The sequence below is a fragment of the Electrona antarctica genome (assembly GCF_951216825.1).
Source record: "Electrona antarctica genome assembly, chromosome: 11".
Lineage (NCBI taxonomy): Eukaryota > Metazoa > Chordata > Actinopteri > Myctophiformes > Myctophidae > Electrona > Electrona antarctica.
In genome coordinates, this window is record NC_136792.1 from 13427688 (window position 1) to 13448668 (window position 20981).

Consider the following 20981-nt stretch of genomic DNA (forward strand, 5'->3'; position numbering starts at 1 on the left):
AAAATAAAGCACCATAGTCAACTGTCCATCTGTACATAATTGTGAATGAGTGCTTATTGCAGTGCTTGAACTGTTTAATATTCTGGCAAAGATAATTTCAGTTAGTTATACCACATATTTGTTCATTTCATTTCAACCTTTATTTAGTTCTCGGGGAACACACTGAGGGCTGAGACCCTCTTTTTCAGTGGTGCCGAGATTACAACACATCAACAATGTACAATGGGGGGGAGGGGGGACAAAGAAAACAAAACATAGATGAATAAAGTAAATTACTGGTAATAATAAAGGAACATTACATAGTGATCAACTCAATTAAAACAGGTACAGTTGATATTTACCAACGTTGATATATCAAGTTGAAAGCGATATAGAGAAGGAAGAGAGCTGTACTTTAGTGAAGTCTGTAAGGTGTTCCAAGTGTGTGGGGAAGCGCACTTGAAAGCAGATTTTCCAGATGTAGTGGAGGTGTGTATGGTCTCAAGCATCAAATAGTCTTGAGTGTGTATGATAAGAAATAGTTTTCCATTGTAAAAGAGAGTTTAAATAAGAAGGTGAGTTCCCAATTAGAGATTTATAGACAAATAAAAAACAGTGTTGGTCTCTTCTTGTCACAAGGGAGGGCCAACCAACCTTATTGTACAGTATGCAATGATGGGTGTTATAGCTGTCGCCTGTTATAAATCTGAGGGCAGAATGATAAACTGGGTCCAAGATTTTAAGTGTGGTAGCTGATGCGTTTCTGTATATAATGTCCCCGTAGTCCAAAGCGGAGATGAAAAGTGCTTCAATTAGTCTCTTTCTAGTAGGCCAAGGAAAGCAGGATCTGTTGAAATGCATATTCATTAGGGATATGCAATATTGAACTTTGGCCGATATCCAATTACTGATTAATAGCGTGGTCAAATCGGCCGATACCGATGTTGGCTGCAATACATGTTTCCAGTAGTAGGGTTTACTTTACAATTTACAATTTAGGCATTTAGCAGACGCTCTTAATCCAGAGTGACCAGAGCAACATCATTTATGTCTGGGTCCAGACCTCTAAAAACCTCATCAGGCCTACCGATGCACTTAAATGTGGTATTTATGCTACATTTTTCCAGCTTGTTGGAAAGCTTCCCCAGAAAACACTTGATTAAATCTGCAGCCTTCATCTCAAAAAGGCTTTTTCAGATTCACATTCAAACATAAATAATATATTGTCTAAACCGATATGTCATTTTGATATTTGTTCGATGCCGACATTGTATTGTTAAGGCCGACATTGCGAGTATTCAACACAGACAGATCACTGCTTGTACCTGTATGAGAGACAAATGAACACTCTTGAATCTGTGCATTTGAAGAACGCTAAATGGGATCGCAGACAGCTGGCTGGGTATACTCTATTAATAGAATAGATTGTCTCTGCTTCGGTGGCTACAAGTGGCTACATCTCTGGTGTGTAGCCTGGCTCGACACCAGAATTTATTTACCAAGTCAGATTCCAATTTCTTGTCACATCCCAGGTTTAACAACGTGGGTGAAATTCTTATGCAAGCATTTCCAGTTTCAAGAAGGTGTTGTAAAGAATGGAGAAAGAATAGCGAATGAAAGAAACAATGAAAAACAGATTCGAGATGACAAATATCCCGATATAACATGAGCAATGTTAAATAAAGTGCATACACTCAAACAGTCCTTTGAGTGTATAGTCTTTTGTGCAAGTGAGACATCATTTAGCAGCAGGTATCAAACACGCGTGTATGAGCGAGTAGAACGATAGAAGATGTAGTTTAGTTGCAAGCCCCCAATAGAGAACATTATTATTAGAGATGCACGATATAATCGGTAGCCTATCGGAATCGGCCATATTGGCCATACAAATACCATATCGGTATCGGATCGGTCTCAAAGTAATCCAGATTATTTTCACCGATATCGATGACGCAATAATAATGTGACCGTCAATGGCTAAATTCTACATTTAATTTGTGTACTCATCTCGTTCAGTACTGAAAACAGACACTTGGAAAAACAGTATATTTATTGATTGATTGATTGAATACTTTATTAATAGGCTTTGGGCCAAGCCCCTATAGGGCCTAGGCTTGTTTCCATTGTGGTTCTCTGTATAATATCGGAATCGGTCAGAATCGGTATCGGCAGATATGACCCTGCAAATAATCGGAGATCGGATATCGGTCATAATTTCATAATCGTGCACCCCTAATTATTATTGGGATTGGAGAGATGAGACATTTTAGCTAAAAGTCGCCACAATGGGGAAAGTTACGTCTCTGTCGGGTGGAAACCTCATATGTCCAAAACTGTTACTTTTCAGGATTCAAATTAAATAAATTGCAAAAGCAGGAGATCTACAAACTCAAACGTTGTCGCTTCCCACCGCGCTTCGAGCTTGTCGATATGATACTTTTGATGCTTTTGTGTGACGCCGTAGTGTATAATGAAATCAAGTAAGGCGTTCATTTACTACGAAAAAACTGTTTAATTATGGAGATAAGAGGTTTCTGCCTCGACAGCGACGATAATTATTGATTAACCTTGGGTGGATGGATTGTTTTTATTTTATTATTGTGCTCTGGCAGAAAAACCCTCAAGCCATCCGCTTGGCAGAGGAGCGGAGAGGACTGGAGCAGCTGACCATGAGCGTGGCCGTCAACCTGAGCCGGGCTTCGCAGCTCAGCTCCCACCTCCACAACATGTGCAGCGAGGCCCGCGAGGCCGTGTACACCCGCGAGACGGACGTCAAGCACTGGCTGGAGAAAGGTCAGCAGTGGGGGGGCATCTTGGTGTCACTTTTTCATTATGAACCATCTATTACATAACAGTGTGTGCTGGCTGGCTGGATGCCGGGCTTGTAAAAGCTGCTTCCGTTTGTGGAGATTCATATCAGATGTCGTTGCAAGTAGAAGCCCGTCAGAGGATAGATTGTTGGGTTTGAACCCGAGTTTTGGAGTATCCTAGACCACTGATTTACCACTGTTTTGACCAATATTTAGTAAAATAAAAATAAAATAAAACAGGAAAATAGTGCAAAGTCTTTAAATCAATTAGAAAAACTTAGAGTTCATTAAAGTTTCTATTTGAGAACATGAACATTACAAGGAGCAAGCAAACTAAATAAACCCAGACACTGAACTTAAAGGTATATTCAGTGGTTTGACTTAATTCAAATATCACTAGTTTTTTCTTTTTTTCTGGATAATCCTCCCTACTATAGAGTGTGCTGACCATATAAGGAGTTCCTCCCTGTTCCCAGTGAGCCCCTGGGGTCAAAAAACCCTAGTTTCAGTTTTGGTGGCGGGTGGCAAAGCCTTCATCCAATCAGGATGAGAGGGGCCTTCCTCCAATCATGATCGACTGGGGGTGGGCCTTGGTGCACATGCTGTTGGCCTGTTGCACTTCCCCCCACTGTAGTGCGTGCATGTGCACATTTTGTTACCGGGGCGGACTGGGTGGTTTTCCAAATCACCCAAATCACTGAATGCTCCTTTAACTTGATTTTACCACTTAAAGCCTTAAGCCTTATTCAGATTTTTTTGGGGGAGAAATGGCAATGCATTGTGAGATTGTAGATGGTTTTATGTAAAGTGGTTAAAGATCAAGACACAAAAGCTGCATAATTGTGTAATGTAGGAAGTTATTTATAAATGTGTAATAATGTCTGAACCAGCGAGGCCCATGAGACAATTTACACCACAGATGGAGAAAGGTCAGTGGCCATCAGTGTCACTTTCACTATGCTCCGTCGTACGGAAGTGGCAGCTCTACAAGTAGTTGGGAGCTTGTAGATCGGCTATTTTCTGCATGTGACACCATCATACATACGACTAAGTATAAATCAGGCATATATGACATATTAATGTGTGCTGGGGGTGTAAAAGTGTTTCAGGATGTTGTTGCAAGTTCTGTCTCTTCCCTCAGTCACACACACGCACACACACACACACACACACACACACACACACACACACACGCACACGCGTGCTGCAATCCCTCTTCGTGGTCTCCCCTCTGTCTCCTTCCTGTCCAAATCTCCTCAACACCTCTTGAGACAGTATCTTCTCATTGTAGTTTAATGATACGACTTCAAGTGTTTACTTCGGTTGCTCCGTTCCTCTGTGAAGTGCAGACCGGGTAGACTCACTCCGGCTCTTTGTGGATAAGATTAGACTCTCTTATCCCTGCCCCTCCCCCTTATCTGTGCACATACAAAAGGCTTCCTCACAGTTTCCACGTTTCTCTTTTTGAAAAACATGTTTCATCCTCAAGCAAAGATAAAGCCCTTTTTCCCCCTCCTTATTCCTTTTATGATCCGAGCACTTGATGTGACCCTGTTCTGCTTAGCCTGATAATTTTAATAAAAAAAAAATAAAAAAAATAGAAACATTTTCTGTTGATAAAATTGCTATTATTTGCAACAAGGCACTGCATCGTTACACCAACAGATTGGCAAATTATGGGGTGCGAGGAGAATCTATATGACAGCTTTATAGTACTGTGACAGCACTATTATCTGGGAAACAATGTTGATGGTCACGGTTCAGCGAGCACGCTGCTCCGCTATCTTCACTGTGAATCACACAACTTGCATCTCCTTTGCATAACAAAGTCCCCTTTTTAACCGTATCGCCTTCCCCAACTGGCCGTTTGGTTGACCCCTCTTACCGCTTCTACAGTGTGTCATTGTCGATCGAAATCCAATGAGTGAACAGTCTGCTGTTTGATTTGCACCCGGGGTGCAACAGTTAATCAAACTAATCAATTTGGTTGATTATGAAAAAGAATAATTTGTAATTAAATGGAGGGGGGATTATGTGTCTTTCTTTCTTTCTTTCTTTCTTTCTCATTTACTGCCAAGGACGATTTTGATGACTTTTGGGTTTTTGTATTGATTATGTTAGATCGCTAATTTCACTAAAAATAAATAAATAAATAGCCCAAATTTGCACATCTTTTGACCAGACTGTCCGTTTTCCCTGTGTTTCGCCCAGGCGGGCATGGTTTTGAGGTCAGGTTTAGGCATTGTTTCTGTGAGGTCATGGTTAGGCATAGTGTTTGTGGGGTTAGGATTAAGGATAGGTTTAGGCATAGTTTTTTGGGGGATAATAATTGCTAAAGGTTATGGTTTAAGCATATAACACCAAAGAAAGAGGGAGTCCCATCTCTTGACACCTCAAAGCTCCGGCGTTGACCTAGCTGTTCTGTGCTGCCGTGCCCTCTCTAGGTGTGGATGGCTCCATGTTCGAGATCCTGCCCCAGCAGACCGCCGAGCTTCCCGGCCTGCCTGCCTGCCGCGCCACCAACGACCTGTGGACGCCGTGCCTGTGCACGTACAGCCTGCGCCTGGAGTGGTACCCGTGCCTGCTCAAGTACTGCCGCAGCCGCGACGCCACGGGGAAGGGCGCTCCCTACAAGTGCGGCATCAAGAGCTGCAGCAAGGGCTACCAGTTCACCTACTATGTTCCACAAAAACAACTCTGTCTGTGGGACGAGGAGACCTAGCGTTTTGTCTGGGAACACGGAACAAACTCCACAAGCTTGACTCAGGTGCAGGTGGATGGGGGCGGCTGTGAAATCCATACACAGTACTTCAGTGGAAATCAGTTCAGGTTCTAAATGAGACCAAAACTTTGTTGGGGAAGCAGCTGTACAAACCGAACATGTACATTCTTAAGTCGAGACGAAGACTTTGAAACATATACCGTATAGGGGGAGGTGGGGGGGGGATGAATACATCATTTCCGTTTCAACTTCATGAACCCTAGCGTCCCTGTTCTGTCATAATAGGCAGACATTAGGTGAAAATAGCCAATCTACAATACAAGCTTGTGAACTTGTATATCGGCTATTTCTAGCGATTGTTTTTTTGTAGAGGGGGGTAAAAAGGAAGGGGACCATGTACAGACCCCTGGGGCACCCCAGTCAAGGACGTATATGGGATTTAAGTGGGTAATGTGACTTTGCCAAGAAACTGTCACTTCTGTGCCTTTTATTGGTGTTGGGCAGGAATCATCAGAGTGAATGGAAGATGTCAACAACAACCTCTCTTACAACTTTTTTTTTCTTTCTTTCTTTTTGCACAGAGCTGGACAGAATGTTGTCTTTCGACATTTCTGGCCAGTTAATGTCAGCAGAGGAAGGGATTGTGGGTCATTCTGTGTTTTGGAGGATCTGTCTCATCCGTGTAACAGTACGACTCGGTCAGTAGTGACACAGCTTTAGCCAGCTGAAGTCTTGTTTATTAACGACTCAGGTTGGCTGACAACGTGGACAAGAATTCCCCGATGCTGTCTTTATTTATTATAGTTGCAAATTGAAATTATGGATGATTATTTTTGTACATTTTGTCAACTATAACCTCATGTAATTCTTTGTCCTTTTTTATGTTTATTTTCATTTTTTTGGCTCTCGTACGACACTAGTTATAAGCTCAAGTGTTTAAAGCTCATCATCCACCTGCTCCCCCCGATTAACAAGAAGTGTGTTTGCGTAGCAAAAAACATGTTGAAATGTGTTGAGTGTTTGATTTAGCCATGCTGTCGTGTTGAGTCCCATCCGTGTATGTCTATGTCGTGCTACGTACCTTGTTATCAAGTGTTGTATGTTTTTAAAGAGGGTGTGGTTTACTAAAACGTCTGATCCACTTTGAAGTGGGACCAATTCAGCTCCCCCTCACCTCTCCCATGGCACGAAGCTCACTGATTCTCAACCCTTTTCATTTCAAGGCCCCTCAGTTTGATGTGCCCTCGGTTTGATAGGATGGACGCCAAGCTACGCTGTAAAATCCTTGAACTCTTGAGAGTGTACAAACAAGAAATGCCTTTCAACAACGAGGCCATTCAAAAATGTTTTACATAAAGCTCTAAGCATCAACACAGTAAGACACAGAGCATTGACAGAGTGCAATAAAAAAACAATATTTGGTTGAATTTTGATTGAATACATTAACAGGTTTGAAAACCGTATGGGCAGTACAGTAAAAGGAAGGGAAAAAAATAACCATGTTAAAACTTACAAGCGTAACTCAAAAAGCCCTGTGTGGATTGTTTCCATTGTGGTCCATTGTACTCAATTAATCATCATGACATACAAAACATACGTAACATGCATAAGTACAATTAAACCATACAGTGCAGTAGAAATGATAAAAAAACAAGTCTTCTGAGTTGTAGCAGGCTTGCAGTTTTCTGAGTTTGTTGTAAAGGGTCCATTTGGTTCCATTTGTACATTCTCAGAGTTATGGGATCCACAAAAAAGGACCCCCAGGGGTCCTAGGACCATGCGTTGAGTACCTGTGACTTGGCTCACATTGTCTTTATTTTACAGGTTCAAGTTGACCAAAGTGAGTATTCTCAAAGGCAATGCTGTCAACAGAATGGCCTATAGTGCAGCGGTTCTCATACCAAAATAATCATATTTTAACCCCCACTAAGACAAGCACTTGGAATTGTACGAGTTGAGGCATTAGGTTATGTTTGACTCGGTTCCACAGATGCATATTGTGAAAATAGCAGATCTACAAGCTCAATAACTTTGGTTGGCAGCTTGTAGATCATCCGTTTTCTAAAATATTTTCTTCATTAATATTTGACCATTTTTTATAAAGTCCTTAAATTTCCACTTTAGAAATGTGCAGATACCTTATAGACTAATCCTCCAAGCGGCAACCATAACTGCGCTATCAATCGGCTCATAATGAGAGCCGAAGAAATAATAATAATTGGGGACCCCTCTGGGGGTCCTGAACCACAGTTTGGGAACCACTGGCCCAGCGTTTCAATCCCTCAAACAAGGTTTTACAGTAGATTGTGTCAAGTTGGAACATTATGTACATACATACCTATAGAGTGTGGTCCACTTCAAAGTCTATACTGCCATCTTCTGGACGGTACATTCTCATTTTTTTTGTTAAGTTTATCTTCATATGTTCAAATTTGGTGTTTTGTGTCAGTTCATTTCAACAGTTGAATGTTATGTCATGTGTAACATGCATCCAGAAAAAAATTATCTGTGTTTTTATGGTCTAATTCAAGGGGCGCCTCTGGGAATCTGTGGGACCAAATTCCATATTGATTGACAGTAGAGTCAATGGTAAATGTTGTGTTTAATGATTGATTGATTACGTTATTAACAGTTTGCTAAAAGTACAGAGGTACTGTACAGTTATACAATAATGCTAAAAGGATAACACAAAAAAGCCATGAGGGCTTGTTTCCATTGTGGTCCTGTGTATTCAATTCATCAAGACAGACATACAATATTATAGGCCTACAAGAAATCATCAATACTAGGAGCAGTAAATATTTGTATATATATTTACAGAAGTGCTGTACAATGTGCATTGCATTCACACACAACGGTAGTGGAGGAAACTATGCAAGGCACCAACCTGCTCACCGGGAGCAGTTATGGGGTTCAGTGTCTTGCTCAATACGTTGACATTTAAGCCAGGATGAGCCGGGGATCGAACCGGCAACCTTCCAATTCCCACGCGGCAGCTCCACCTCTACTGAGCCACTGCCGATGGCCAATGGTGTGAGTTGTGTCCCCCTTTTTTCCACAGATCAGGACTAACTTGTCTTACATAGTTACATTTAATTAATTTCACTCTTGACTGCCACATCAATGTTCACTTTAGTGTGTGTGTGTGTGTGTGTGTGTGTGTGTGTGTGTGTGTGTGTGTGTGTGTGTGTGTGTGTGTGTGTGTGTGTGTGTGTGTGTGTGTGTGTGTGTGTGTGTGTGTGTGTGTGTGTGTTCCCAACTGATAAGCCAAATGAGTGAAACATTTCAATGTATGGCCTTTTACTGGTGTTCAAGTGCCTTAACATTTCCATTGTTTGTCTTTCTTTTTTTTGCTATGTAATTCTAGAATACATTGTCAGACATATTTTTCTATAAAAGTTTTGTATGTGTTGTAAATACTTCTCTTGAGTAAATGAAGCAATTAGCCTACAGTATGTACTGGTCGAGTTGTGTTTTACATGAATTGTTAATTTGTTGGAATAAAGTATCTTTTTTGCACTGCATCACGTCGTGGCTGGCTTTTGATGCTTAATATAGCCTATATGCTATGTAGCCTAGTTGGAATTCTGTCATTTTGTTGTTTGTCGAACAATAATTCCTGATTAATTATTAATATTATTTGATTACCTCCATGTCATTTCTTTTTTTTTATCGGTTGTTGGACTTTGCACTGCTGCCCTCTGCCAATACAATTCAAAGGGCCATTCACACTGAGCACTACTTGTAACTCACCATTGTATTATTTGTTCAATAGTTGGTGTGAACTCTGCCACCCACTTGACTTAGAATTTTTATTTTTATACAGTTATAGTCAGGGGTGGGCAACTTTGACGATGGAGAGGGCCACTATATCTCCACACTCACTCCCTAGGGCCATATATTACTGTCGTAGCAAAAATAGCCGATCTACAAGCTCAAAACGCGTCGCGCTGCGACGCGTTTTGAGCTTGTAGATCGGCGATTTTTGCTATATTCAAATTGAAATCTTGAATTTTTGCTATTTTTGAATTGGAATCCTGAAAATTAACTTTTTTATGTCATTTCAAATGCCTTTAATTATACTTGTGTTGAGCATTGAGCTACTAATTTAGACTGAAGTAATTACAGTGAGTCATGTTTTGCATGTCGTAGAGTTGTAAACAGCTGAAACCAATAATATATCAGTATTCTGACATTAACCTGAGGGCCACATTAAGTGAAGATGGGGGCCGCATGTGGCCCCCGGGCCGCCAGTTGCCCAGCCCTGGTTATAGTTATAGTGCTCAGTGTGGATGGCCCTTGGCCTTAATTCAAAGGGGCTTCATTGGCATTGGAAACACATTCATGGCCCGAGCGAGTGTGAAATAAAACAAATGTATGTAGCCTACAATTAAAAGGATTATAGGCCTAGGCCTACTATGCTCAATAAATTCAAACAGATTGCACCATATTGTATGGCGCATAGCCACATAAACATACAAACATAAAAATACAAATCGAAATATTGTGATTTTGCTGTAAATAATAATAATAGAAAAAACATTAAACATGAGGGACAGTATAAAATCTAGTCTATTTTGGTTTGATTGATTGGAAATGTTATTTCAGTTAATGGGTAGGCCTACAGACAATGCTCAGTCAATGCTCACCAAAAAATGGTGTAATTTTAGTGATTCGCCGTGGGGTGTCGCTACTTGTCAAAAAGATACCACAACACCCTCCCATAGCCTACGGAAGCTTTTCCTGTGGGATGGATGGAAACAAACGGGCTTTTGTTAATGATTGTTGGCTGTTGTCGTGTGCTATTCCATTCAGTTCACATCAGTCCACTGTTAACACGTCAGTAGCATCGTCCCGGACCGGTCCACCCTGGTGGCTTTAAGATCCATGTCGCTGCCGCTGACTGACTGACTCCTGTGGTTGGATAAAGATGACAACAACATGATGCTCGGTGCAGAGACCCCACAAACATCATGCTTGTATTACAGGACACGAAGGGGCTGATGACGAGAGAGGGGGAGAAGACATTGCAACTGGTCAAATGTTCATCGTCAAGGTGGTATTTTTTATTTATATTTTTTATTTTTAATGTTGTATTTGTGCGATGGGGAAACGTGTTCAGGTTGCGATTATGTCACCTAAACCGTTCCCAGTCCCACACTATCACTATGGTAACCAAATACGTGTGATGTTCGGTTCTAGGGCACCCTACAGCTTAATTTATGTATAGTATGCATGTAGGCCTATAATACTCAGTCCGGCCAGTCCGTCGTACGGTGTTGTCGCTTACTCGCTTGACGACAAGAATAGATCTATCATCTATGTGACGAGATGTTGGCTCATATAGCTCTGTTTTTGTCGAAAAGCGACACCTTTTGTACGGGGTATGACATGTGCAGGCCAACTGGAGGCCAACATTGACAGGTCAATGACAACCACATTCAGACCTCCTTGCCAGTTGAATACTTAATTTTCCTATAATTGTTACAATCAGTGATCTAAAAATGCTTTTGGGATCTTTTTATTCTCTAGAAGGTGCTCTAGTGGTAGGTAGGCCAATTACAGACACACAGATTTAAATTGAAGCTGTTGTTCATGTTCGTTTTGTTTGCCGGCATTCGAGTAACACAGACCTACATACTGTAGGCTATGTATATTATTATGTTCAGATCAGATCTGGATTGGGCCTTTTTTACTGCCTGTTGCACACAAGACACACTGTGCAGACAAGACTACTCTCATGGGAACTGAGTGTCTGCAGCCAAATACACAATAACCTCTGCTCTGAATACCCAAAGTTCCTGAGATTAGTTTGTTTGTTTGTAGGCATGATTCACGAATGATCCTTGGTACTGCTGGCAGTGTTGGGTGTGGTATGCTTGTCCGTCTCTATGGTCCCATCTCCTAGGAACAAACGTCACACAGGACAGAGACATCCCCCTCACCCCACACCAGATTCTTCAGGCCAGCCATGCAACTGTAGTGCTATTATAGTTCAAGCAAAGGCTAATTGTTGTTCGGTTACAAAGGATCTCAACTGAGTGCCTATAGATGGTAATTTATTTGATCTTGTGTGTGCTACAGTAAATGCTATGCTCTATCACAGAACAAAATATATTTAGATTTTTCAGTTGTTGTTGTTTTTTTTAAATGTCAACTTAATTTTGCTCCATGATGAACAACTTGTTGGTCTACAATTTAGGCATTTAGCAGACGCTCTTAATCCAGAGCGATTTACATTAAGCAATAACAAAAGCATGGCATACATCACATATATAAAAAGTAGTTATCATGAATCATGCGTCTGGTCTGAGAGAGACAAGATTTGTTCAGTTCTTGATTTGTTCTGTTGTGTGACTTGTGTCTTTAGCTAAGGGATGGCACTGCTGGTTGTCGGTTCTCTGCTCTGCCTGTGTGGCTGGAGCCTTATCTACATTATCTTCTGTGCCCTCAACGGGTCCCGGGGGTATGAATGGAACTGCCGTCTTGTCACTCTGCTCCACGGTGTCCTGGTGGTCTGCGTTACAGGATACATCGGCTATGTGGACGGACCTTGGCCTTTCACATATCCAGGTAGGATGCATTTATCCTCTGTCGACCTAACTCAGAATTTGCATGAAGTCATTTATGTAAATATTTGGCATGCAAAAGCACATGATAAACGGCTATGAAAGAGATGGTCAAACTATACTACTGCACACTGGGTTGCTTTTTAAGGCCAGTCCACACCAATGAGGTAACATTGCAACATGCAACTATTTGCAACCATTATTCCGAACGGCAGTTGCAAGGAGTTGCATTGATGTGGACTGGACTGGCCTTTAGACTTTAGACTTGTTTCTGTTCTCCATGCCCATGGAAGTAGGTGAAGACGTTATGCTATAGAAACCTCTACTCTGCTTCCAACCTAGAGCTAAACAGATCCAGGATTTAGTTAACTCAGTGTAATGTACAATGTAATTACATTAGTTGTTGGTTCAGATGTGTCATGAATCAGAATAAGCACTGCTCGGCTGAAGGAAGAAAAACAAAGTTTTTAAAATCATTAATACAATCATTGCCTCATAGCTGTAGCAAACAGCTATGTGTAAACAAACTATGTCGTAGAAGTTGCGAAAGTCTTTGCCATGTGTCTCCTCAGTATTTATGCTTTACTAGACCTAAAGCCCTGTTCTCTTTCAATGCATTCACATTTCTTTTTAACACTATAAACAAAATCATGTTTATTTTATTCCAGGTATGAAGAACTCAAACCTGCAAATCAGTGCCTTGGTGCTCAGTCTTGGCTACTTTATCTTTGACATGGTCTGGTGTATGTACTTCCGCACAGAGGGCTTCGTGATGTTGGCACACCACACCATGAGCATCCTTGGAATCATGTTGACCCTGTCGTTGGGCGAGTCCGGTATAGAGGGCTGTGCTGTCCTTTTTGGCACTGAAATCACAAACCCCCTCCTGCAGACTCGCTGGTTCCTCAGGCAGACGGGACGTTATGAGACACGTCTGGGGGATGCAGTCGATGTTGCATTCGTGCTGCTCTTCGTGTTCATGCGGGTCTTTGTGGGAGGTGCGATGCTGTACTGTGAGTTGATCTCCCCCAGGCCCAAGTTCTTTATGAAGTGTTGCGGCGTGGCCTTGTACGTCCTCTCTTGGGTATTCGTGGTGGATATCGGTCGTTTCGCGGTTCGCAAGAGCAAACGGTGGAGAAACCAGTGTGAGGAGAAGGCAGCAGCAGTGGTCAATGGTCATGAAGGGAAGATGGACTGAAAAGACAAGAAAATGTGTCTTGCTTTTCTGAAGATACCCACATTATAACTGCTAACCTCATCTCTAGACTTAAATGTATCAAGGGAATACATTTTGTAAGCAAAGGAGAGGTCAAAGTTATTGTTTAAGACCTTTTGATATTTGTCTGTAACATCAACACCTTCTCACTCCCAACTTGTCACTGATGGATGCTTGGTCAGGACCCCTTTGCATAATTTTTCAACATGCATGGTAGTTGGATAGACTTCTTTAGAACTCCCACAATGTCTATTTCAGACATGCTGCATGTCATGTGACTGATGACGGAACGCAGACTTGAATGAGAACAAGGTAATTTTGTCATTGTTTCACTCTGCACAAGCACTCGACTATGCTCAACTCCAAGTTACTTGCAGTATGGTGGGTATAGGTTATGATAGTTCTGAAGTCATCAACATGGAACTTGAAATGGCGTCCTTTGCGTCAGCACCGGACATCAACATGTGACAAGTGGGGAAATGAAATTGGAGACTTGAAAAAGGTGTAATACAGTACTAACCTTGTCCTAAATGGACAGTTATTTAAAAACAATTGAGACAATAGCTGCTCTCTTTGAACACCAAAGAACATACTGCCAACACATCAACAGATAGTGTCTCTTCCACAGACTTTCTTGCAAAAAATGATGACCCAATCATATGCTTTGGTCTTTACCCAAGTGAATACCCTCAGACCATGTGAGAGACACCACCTTTAGTTTCACAAAACTAGCCTAATGGGCATACCTAGAACTTCAACTTAGCATGTAATATGTTAACCATTTTAACACTGTTGCCAGAACCCTAACCCTTACCATCTGTATGATGTACATGTGCCAAAAGTGCCCAAATGTGCAACAATTTCAACATGCATGAATTTACTAAATTCCCTGGCTGCTGATTTGGGATCCGGTTTGGCTGTTCAGTTTTCACAATAAAGAAGTAAATGTGACCGTAGAGCTGTACTTGGACTTGGAGGCATTAAAAACACTGGTTGTGTGTGTCTTTCAAGTCCAGTTCCAGGCTTTTTTTTAGTAAGGTCCAGGAAGTTGCCTGCCGACACAGCGTATGTGGTGTATTTGTGTGTCAAACAAGGTTGTTCCTCGTTACAACCTTATTGGTACACGTACAGTAATACACTATTTTTGTGAAATTACATATTTACACCTGTGATGTATGTTTTATTCTTTAAAATACTTCTACAAGATCTACAAGTAGTGATTTGGTCTAGAGGGGAAAAGGAGGGAGCCAATCCAAGGAGTGACCCCTGGGGGCCCCTGTCAATGAAGCATATAGGGTGTAAGTGGTTAGAGGTATGCTCAGGGATATAAGGGCATATGAAGTACACATAGTGGATGCCAGAGGGACCTTCATGTTCCGTCATTTGTTAGCACTGAGGCTCCTAGGGGTCAAGCCGCCTAGAAGGGGCTAATCTCACAAATCACTGGACTGATTGATCAGCGCCAAAAAAAAGAAAAAAAAAGTGCATGCTGCCAGAAGGCCACGGAATCATTGATCATTTGTTTCTCATAATTTTCACATTTTGTGAATTCAGAATCTCGGATCCACAGTCCCCGCTCAATATGATGTCATCAGCATGATGATCAGTATGTGTTATTAGCAGGCATCATAGATCTATGGAAACTTTGAGCTATTTATAATGATTAATTAAGAGCAGTATCATAATTTGTATCTTGTTTTTCTTTTTTTTTAAAGAAATATTTTCCATTTGTATTGTAAACCTCTCCTCTCCTTATTGTGGAAATGTTGCGTGCATTTCAAAGTTTTGAGATTTAATGTAACACATTGATTGTTTGCTTTGGATTTTAATCGTCTTGTGTTTGGAGATATGTGATTGCGTAACACATTTAATGTATTGTAATGTTCTTGCCAGATCATTAATCAGTCAGTGCAGTGTCACAGTGCCTGGACCAAGATTAAGGAAACATGATCTACAGTGACAGTGGCTCTGTAAAGGTGCAGTGTTTTTACTGTGAAATTGTTCCATGACAGCATTGAGTGTGTATTAAACAATTTTATTTAATAATTTAATCACAAGGTCTATTTCTTTTGTGGTGATGTGTGGTGCAGCATTTAATCTGCATTCTGCATCAATGCTGTGAAATTATGGAGAAGCTAACTACAGTAGCTTGTGCCTTGAGAGTTTTTAATAGCATTGTCGCGGTGGCAAAAAAACCCGAAACGAGTGTGATATTAGTATGGCCAAGCCAGGCTGTATTTTTAATGCATTTAGTCAGTTTTTTTTTTATTTGCTTTGTGAATTAACCAGAGCAGGGTATATGTAGATTTATTTTGTATTTGTTATTTTATGTATTAACTATTAACTAAATTGATTGTATTGAATACTTGCAGTGAGAAATGTACAGTCAGACATTCCTAATATACAGCATGTTCGCAGATGACTCAGCACTGCTGGTCTCGGACAGGAACAAACTGCAGGTTGAAAGGGCCCTCAGCTCTGAACTCAGTAGAATCTGCACCTGGCTCGCTGATAACAAACTATCTTTACACCTGGGAAAAACTGAATCCATTCTATTTGGATCAAATAGTAATCTCAGCAAGGCAGATGGCTTCATGGTTAGAGTGGGTGACTATTATCACACAAAAAGATGAAATTACCTACCTAGGTTCCATCCTGGAGGCAAATCTTTCCGGTGATAAAATGGCGACCAACGTAATCAAAAAAGTCAACCAAATAACAAGATTCCTATACAGGATCTCCTCACTGGTCAACAAAAACACCTTGAAGACCCTAACAGGAGCCCTCGTACAAGGTTTCTTTGACTATGCATGCACCTCCTGGTACCACAGCACCTCTAAGGCCCTTAAAACAAGGCTCCAGACTTCCCAAAACAAACTGGTCAGGCTACTACTTGGCCTCACTCCCCGAACCCACCTCACCCCTGCCCACTTTGACAGGCTGGAATGGCTTAGGGTTGACGACAGAGTACAGCATCTTGCAATGGGTCTGGTCCACAAGATTCGCTACACCACCAAGATACCCATGTACCTGTCTAAATACTTCCTTAATGTCAACGAAGTCCACACCCACAACACCAGAGGGAGTTCAACAGACCATGTACAACCCAGATTCGGCACAAACAAGGGTCTAAATTCATTCCGCTCCTATGCCACCAAAATGTGGAACGCCCTACCAACAGTCATTAAGACATGCAAATCCCTTGACTCCTTCAAAACTGCTCTCAAAGGGCACCTACGGACGGCTGCAATTCGAAACTGGCCTCCGTAAAATCTGAATCTGAATCCCCCATCCACCCCTTTTCCCCCTCACTGTATGTTTCTTTTCCCTTTTTACCTCCTCTATGATGATTTCCTGTTTTGACTATATAGTTGTGTATATTCGTACGTCTCAATGTTTTGATGAATTGAAAATGGTGGACCCTATTGTAAACAAGTGTAATGCTTTATGGTGTCGTCCACTCACAGTTGACAGTTTTTTGTATTGAGTTGTACTTGAAATGTACTGTAATTCTGCAAACTGTTAATAAATCAATCAATCAATCAATCAAACATCCAAGATAAATTGGAAGACTTGCTTTTATATTGAGTGCTAGCCTGGCGCCAGCCCTGAATCGCTAGCCACACCCATTAAGAAAATATGTTCTGGTGAAACGAAATTAAAATTCAGACTGAGTGTCAGGCTAATTGAGTGCTACAGTTTATGGGCTGTGCACTGGCACTGAGATTGAAGTTACCCAACCTGTCCACATGGTGGCATTATATTAGCATTGTATTGGACCTCTCCCAGTGGAGAACAGGCAGGCAGTTATCTGACACTGCTAAAAGAATGCATTAAGAAGAATTTGTTTCCAACTTTGAATAACTTGGGGGGGGGGGGGTGTATATATATATATATATATACACACACACACACACGTTTCAACTCTTGAATTTTGCGTTCATACTAGGTGAGAGACATTACGGTATCTTGTATCATTGCTGTCGGGAGGACACCATAACTCAGTTTTTGATTATTTTGCATAAATCAGTGGTATAGAACACCCTTTACGTCTGTGTGTTGTTTCGAAACTATTGAATCAATGAAAAAGGACAAAAACTCTTCACAAACCCAACTTTGATGAGGCAGTATTGCTTTGGTTTTCTTAATTTCCTGAAGAAAAAAAAAATAATCATCATTTCCTGATAATTTACATTTTGGAGTTAGGTGGTTTCTTCCTGACAGGCTTGACAGCAGAGATATACTTTTATGAATATACAGTACAGTACAGTACAGTACAGATTGGGATAATAAATAAATTATACCATTTCAGTCCTCCTGGTGGTGGTCTGTGCTTTACAGTGGTCCTGGTTTGAATAGAGCCTAGAATTAGGGAGAATTAGGACTTTTGGTAGATCTACATTGTCATCTCAGATATACATTTTAACTGCATATCTAAGCATAATTGGCATGCTTTCATATAGTCTTGGTATGCACAATAGTTGCGAGTGAAGATCAAGCCATGCATGTGGAACAGTTTTCAGCAATTATGATTGTAAGCAATGATTAAAGCTCTGGGATTAATTATTCCCAAACCCATGATGTCATATGCATATGTCATATGCATACTGTATATGCCCCCCCTCCCCCCCCTCCCCTAGCTATAGCTAGGCCTACTTGTACATTGTGAACACATTTTGTTTTTACGGACCCCCTTTTTACCTGCACCGAATCTCTTCGCCTGAACCAATCTACAAGCTCGCAACACAGGCACGGACTGGCACAGAGAATCGGCCCTGGCATTTGTGGTCTTCACCGCTCAAAGACGGTCTTTTTTATTCTTTTTGTTTTGGCTCAGCCTCAGCCCCGGCCCCATGATTATTGACTGCCAATGCAGCCCTTCTGGCATTTGCCAGAATTGCCAGATGCTGAGATGCCTCGTTATCGGATATCATTGCCATAAAAAGGGACAAAGGAACAATGTGATTTTTGTATTGCTACATGTCTGTAGTTTATGAAATGATGTGACAGCAATGTCAAAATGGCAGCTGATGATTAACTTGTTTTCGGCCCTGATGAAAGAATTGGTATATAGTGAATGGCATAACTCAGCAAATAATGGGCCGACTTGGATGATTTAGAAAACACAGGACATGATGTTAAGTCCAAAGTGCCTAGGGACTCCGCAAGGCAGGGTGTCCTAGTGCCTAGGGACTCTGCAAGGCAGGGGCGTCCTACTCCCTGAGCCAGGCTTGCACTTGACCGCATACCTAAGGATCGAAGACTTGAGCACTGTGATGTCGAGACAGCTGGACAGACACTTCACAGGGGTTGTCAAGTGCTGCTATCAAAGTATAGGTTTTCAGCGCTGAGTTGATTTATGAGGTGACTGAAACCATTCAAGTGCAGTGTCATGTGTCACTCAAAGGTCAATGTCAAGGTCATTTTGGATCCAAAACGTCCTATAATACTACACTAAACCGTCTTGGACTTCTTTTGATCACTATATTCACTTGTTGTCCTCTGATCCGGAACCAATAGATTAACTCACAGGTTGCGGAAGAGTGCCCGCCCTCTAGCGTAACCACTGAAAACACCAAATGACATTTTTGTTTGTAGAGGTCTGTAGAGGTCTGTACATCTTAACCCATTGCTGAGACAACTGCAGTTAGGAAGCTTGCATACTCGTGCTACAGGCCAAAGCCAGCTCAAAGACTACATCTGGTGCATGCAGGGGCTGTGTGCATCCACTGAATTGCTAACTGTCCACCATCAACAGTTGTTCATCCACTCTGTATGGGATCTGGTTGTGCAGAATGACGAACAAAATGATACCACATATGCCCTGTCCCTTTTAGTGGCGGCGATATCTCACCCGGCCCAAGGACTGCACTGTCCAATCCGTCCTGTCCAATCCGTCCTGTCGCAACACAGCGCATTGTGAGCTTGTAGTCCTTGTAGATCTTTACCAAAGGTTCCCACTTGGATGCTGAGAAGTGGTTAATTTCAAGTGACCTGCACTTCTTCTTCAAGATCTCACTTCTTGGCCGTTGCCTGGCACAGCTGACTTGAGGATCAAAGGTTTGACGAATGTATTTGGTATTTATTGGCTGACTGACTGAAGAAAGTATACTGTGCTAGCAGTGCCACATTAAACAAACAAACACACGCACGCACGCACGCACGCACGCACGCACGCACGCACGCACGCACGCACGCACGCACGCACGCACGCACACACACACACACACACACACACACACACACACACGCACAAAGGGCACACCCATGGAGAAAGACAGGTACACACAGGTATGCTCACACAAACACATGCATGTGCACATGCGCATGCAATCTTGAGATGGCAAATTCCATGATTATTTATTTCTATTTCCCAAAATACATTTGTATCACACATGCATATGTGCATCAAACAAATTGATTGTTTGGAATGGATAGTAATCAGATTCATATCAATAAGTATTTGAGTGCTAGTAAGTAGGCCTACCGGTATTTCTAAATTCAAACATTTGTAAGTCCAATGTTGTTTGTCCCATATGGTGTAACTGTTTCACTGCTGTGAAACCTATGCTGCTTTAGAGAAAATAATGTAATCATTGTTTTTCCATTCAGGTCTCACCCAAGGAACCACATTTTCAAAAACACTATTATCCTGCCAGCCAACCTATTGTCATGAGTAACCGTGTACCTAAACTGAAAACGTTTAGGCTACCCTGCTTTTAAGCCATTAACCTACTAGCATCAAGGCCTATAAGCGGTTTGGTGTAAACATATACTGTATGCCCTCCAAAGAGACATCATCTATCTATAAAGGTCTCTCTCTGTGTGTGTGTGTGTACAGTACGCACGTCTGTAATCCACGTAACTCGAGAAACGCTCGTCCCACCGACTTCAAATTCGACAAACGCGTTCCACACCCCCACAGGAAGTGCAGTGCCCGGTGTCGAGTCGCTCGGACCGACGGTTGTCCAGAACCGTCACAAAAGGCCTCTGCCCGGGCTCTGGACCTGATCTCCATATGGAGCTGTGCTGTTCTGACATCATTCTGGCATCTGTAGACTCCATATTTGGGCATGCCTGACAAAGAATTCCATATATGGGCATAAAAGGGACACAGACATAATCAGGGGTTCAGTGGGGGGGGACGCGGGGGAGCTGCATCCTCCCACTTCTCTCACGCCTAAAATTACTTTTATGGATACGATTAAGCATTGTAAACCCTATTTCTAAATAGGCTATACACGTCTGCATGTTCTTTAGTGCGTGTCTGCGACTGCGAGTGTTGCACACGTGCACGCAAATGTGCGTGCATGTGTGCTCAATGCTCATGTCTTGGGGCGTCCCCCCACTTCTAAAAGTAGCACTACAGTGGGGCATGCATTTCCAACTTGCATCGTTCTCCAAGTAGGTCAATGCCCAATGGGCACCGTTCTAGAGGCTCTGGATAGGGCCCCTGCCCAGGGCCCAAATTAGCCAATTGATCACACCTGATCAGCTCCATATATGGAGCTGGCCTGTTCTGACATCACAATGAAGTTTGACATCTGCATTGACTCCATATTTGGGCATGCCTGACAAAGAACTCCATATATGGGCATAAAAGGGACACTGGGGCATTCATTTCCAGCTTGCAAGTAGGCCAGTGCCCAACGCCCAATGCTCTAGTAAATTTACATCTGCATGTT

At 42.0% G+C, this 20981-nt stretch overlaps 2 protein-coding genes across 4 annotated transcripts in view; both read left to right on the forward strand.

The window, feature by feature from the left end:
- The window catches only part of oafa (OAF homolog a), a 38575-nt gene extending 29540 nt beyond the window's left edge, over positions 1-9035 (forward strand). The window contains exons 3-4 of the mRNA XM_079515017.1: positions 2592-2772; positions 5234-9035. Of these exons, the coding sequence (XP_079371143.1) occupies positions 2592-2772; positions 5234-5511 (459 nt within the window). The 3' untranslated portion in view covers positions 5512-9035. The remainder of the gene's footprint in view (positions 1-2591; positions 2773-5233) is intronic.
- A 1191-nt stretch (positions 9036-10226) lies between these two features.
- Positions 10227-15342, forward strand: tlcd5a (TLC domain containing 5a). Of its 3 annotated transcripts, none has more exons than XM_079514072.1 (3): positions 10227-10567; positions 11882-12084; positions 12749-15342. In XM_079514072.1, the coding sequence occupies exons 2-3, from the start codon at positions 11889-11891 to the stop codon at positions 13276-13278; spliced, it is 726 nt and encodes a 241-aa protein (XP_079370198.1). In that variant the 5' UTR covers positions 10227-10567; positions 11882-11888; the 3' UTR covers positions 13279-15342. The 3 variants fall into 3 exon arrangements, with proteins under 3 accessions (XP_079370198.1, XP_079370200.1, XP_079370199.1); XM_079514074.1 differs by having other exon boundaries at positions 12842-15342; XM_079514073.1 differs by lacking the exon at positions 10227-10567 and adding an exon at positions 11150-11565.
- The last annotated feature ends 5639 nt before the right edge of the window (positions 15343-20981 follow it).

What these genes read in the sequence shown, in the direction of transcription:
- tlcd5a (XM_079514072.1), top strand. Translation starts at nt 11,889, where the DNA reads ATGGCACTGCTGGTTGTCGGTTCTCTGCTCTGCCTGTGTGGCTGGAGC. An exon ending in TTGGCCTTTCACATATCCAG is followed by an intron (nt 12,085 to 12,748) that starts GTAGGATGCATT and finishes ATTTTATTCCAG; the next exon opens with GTATGAAGAACTCAAACCTG.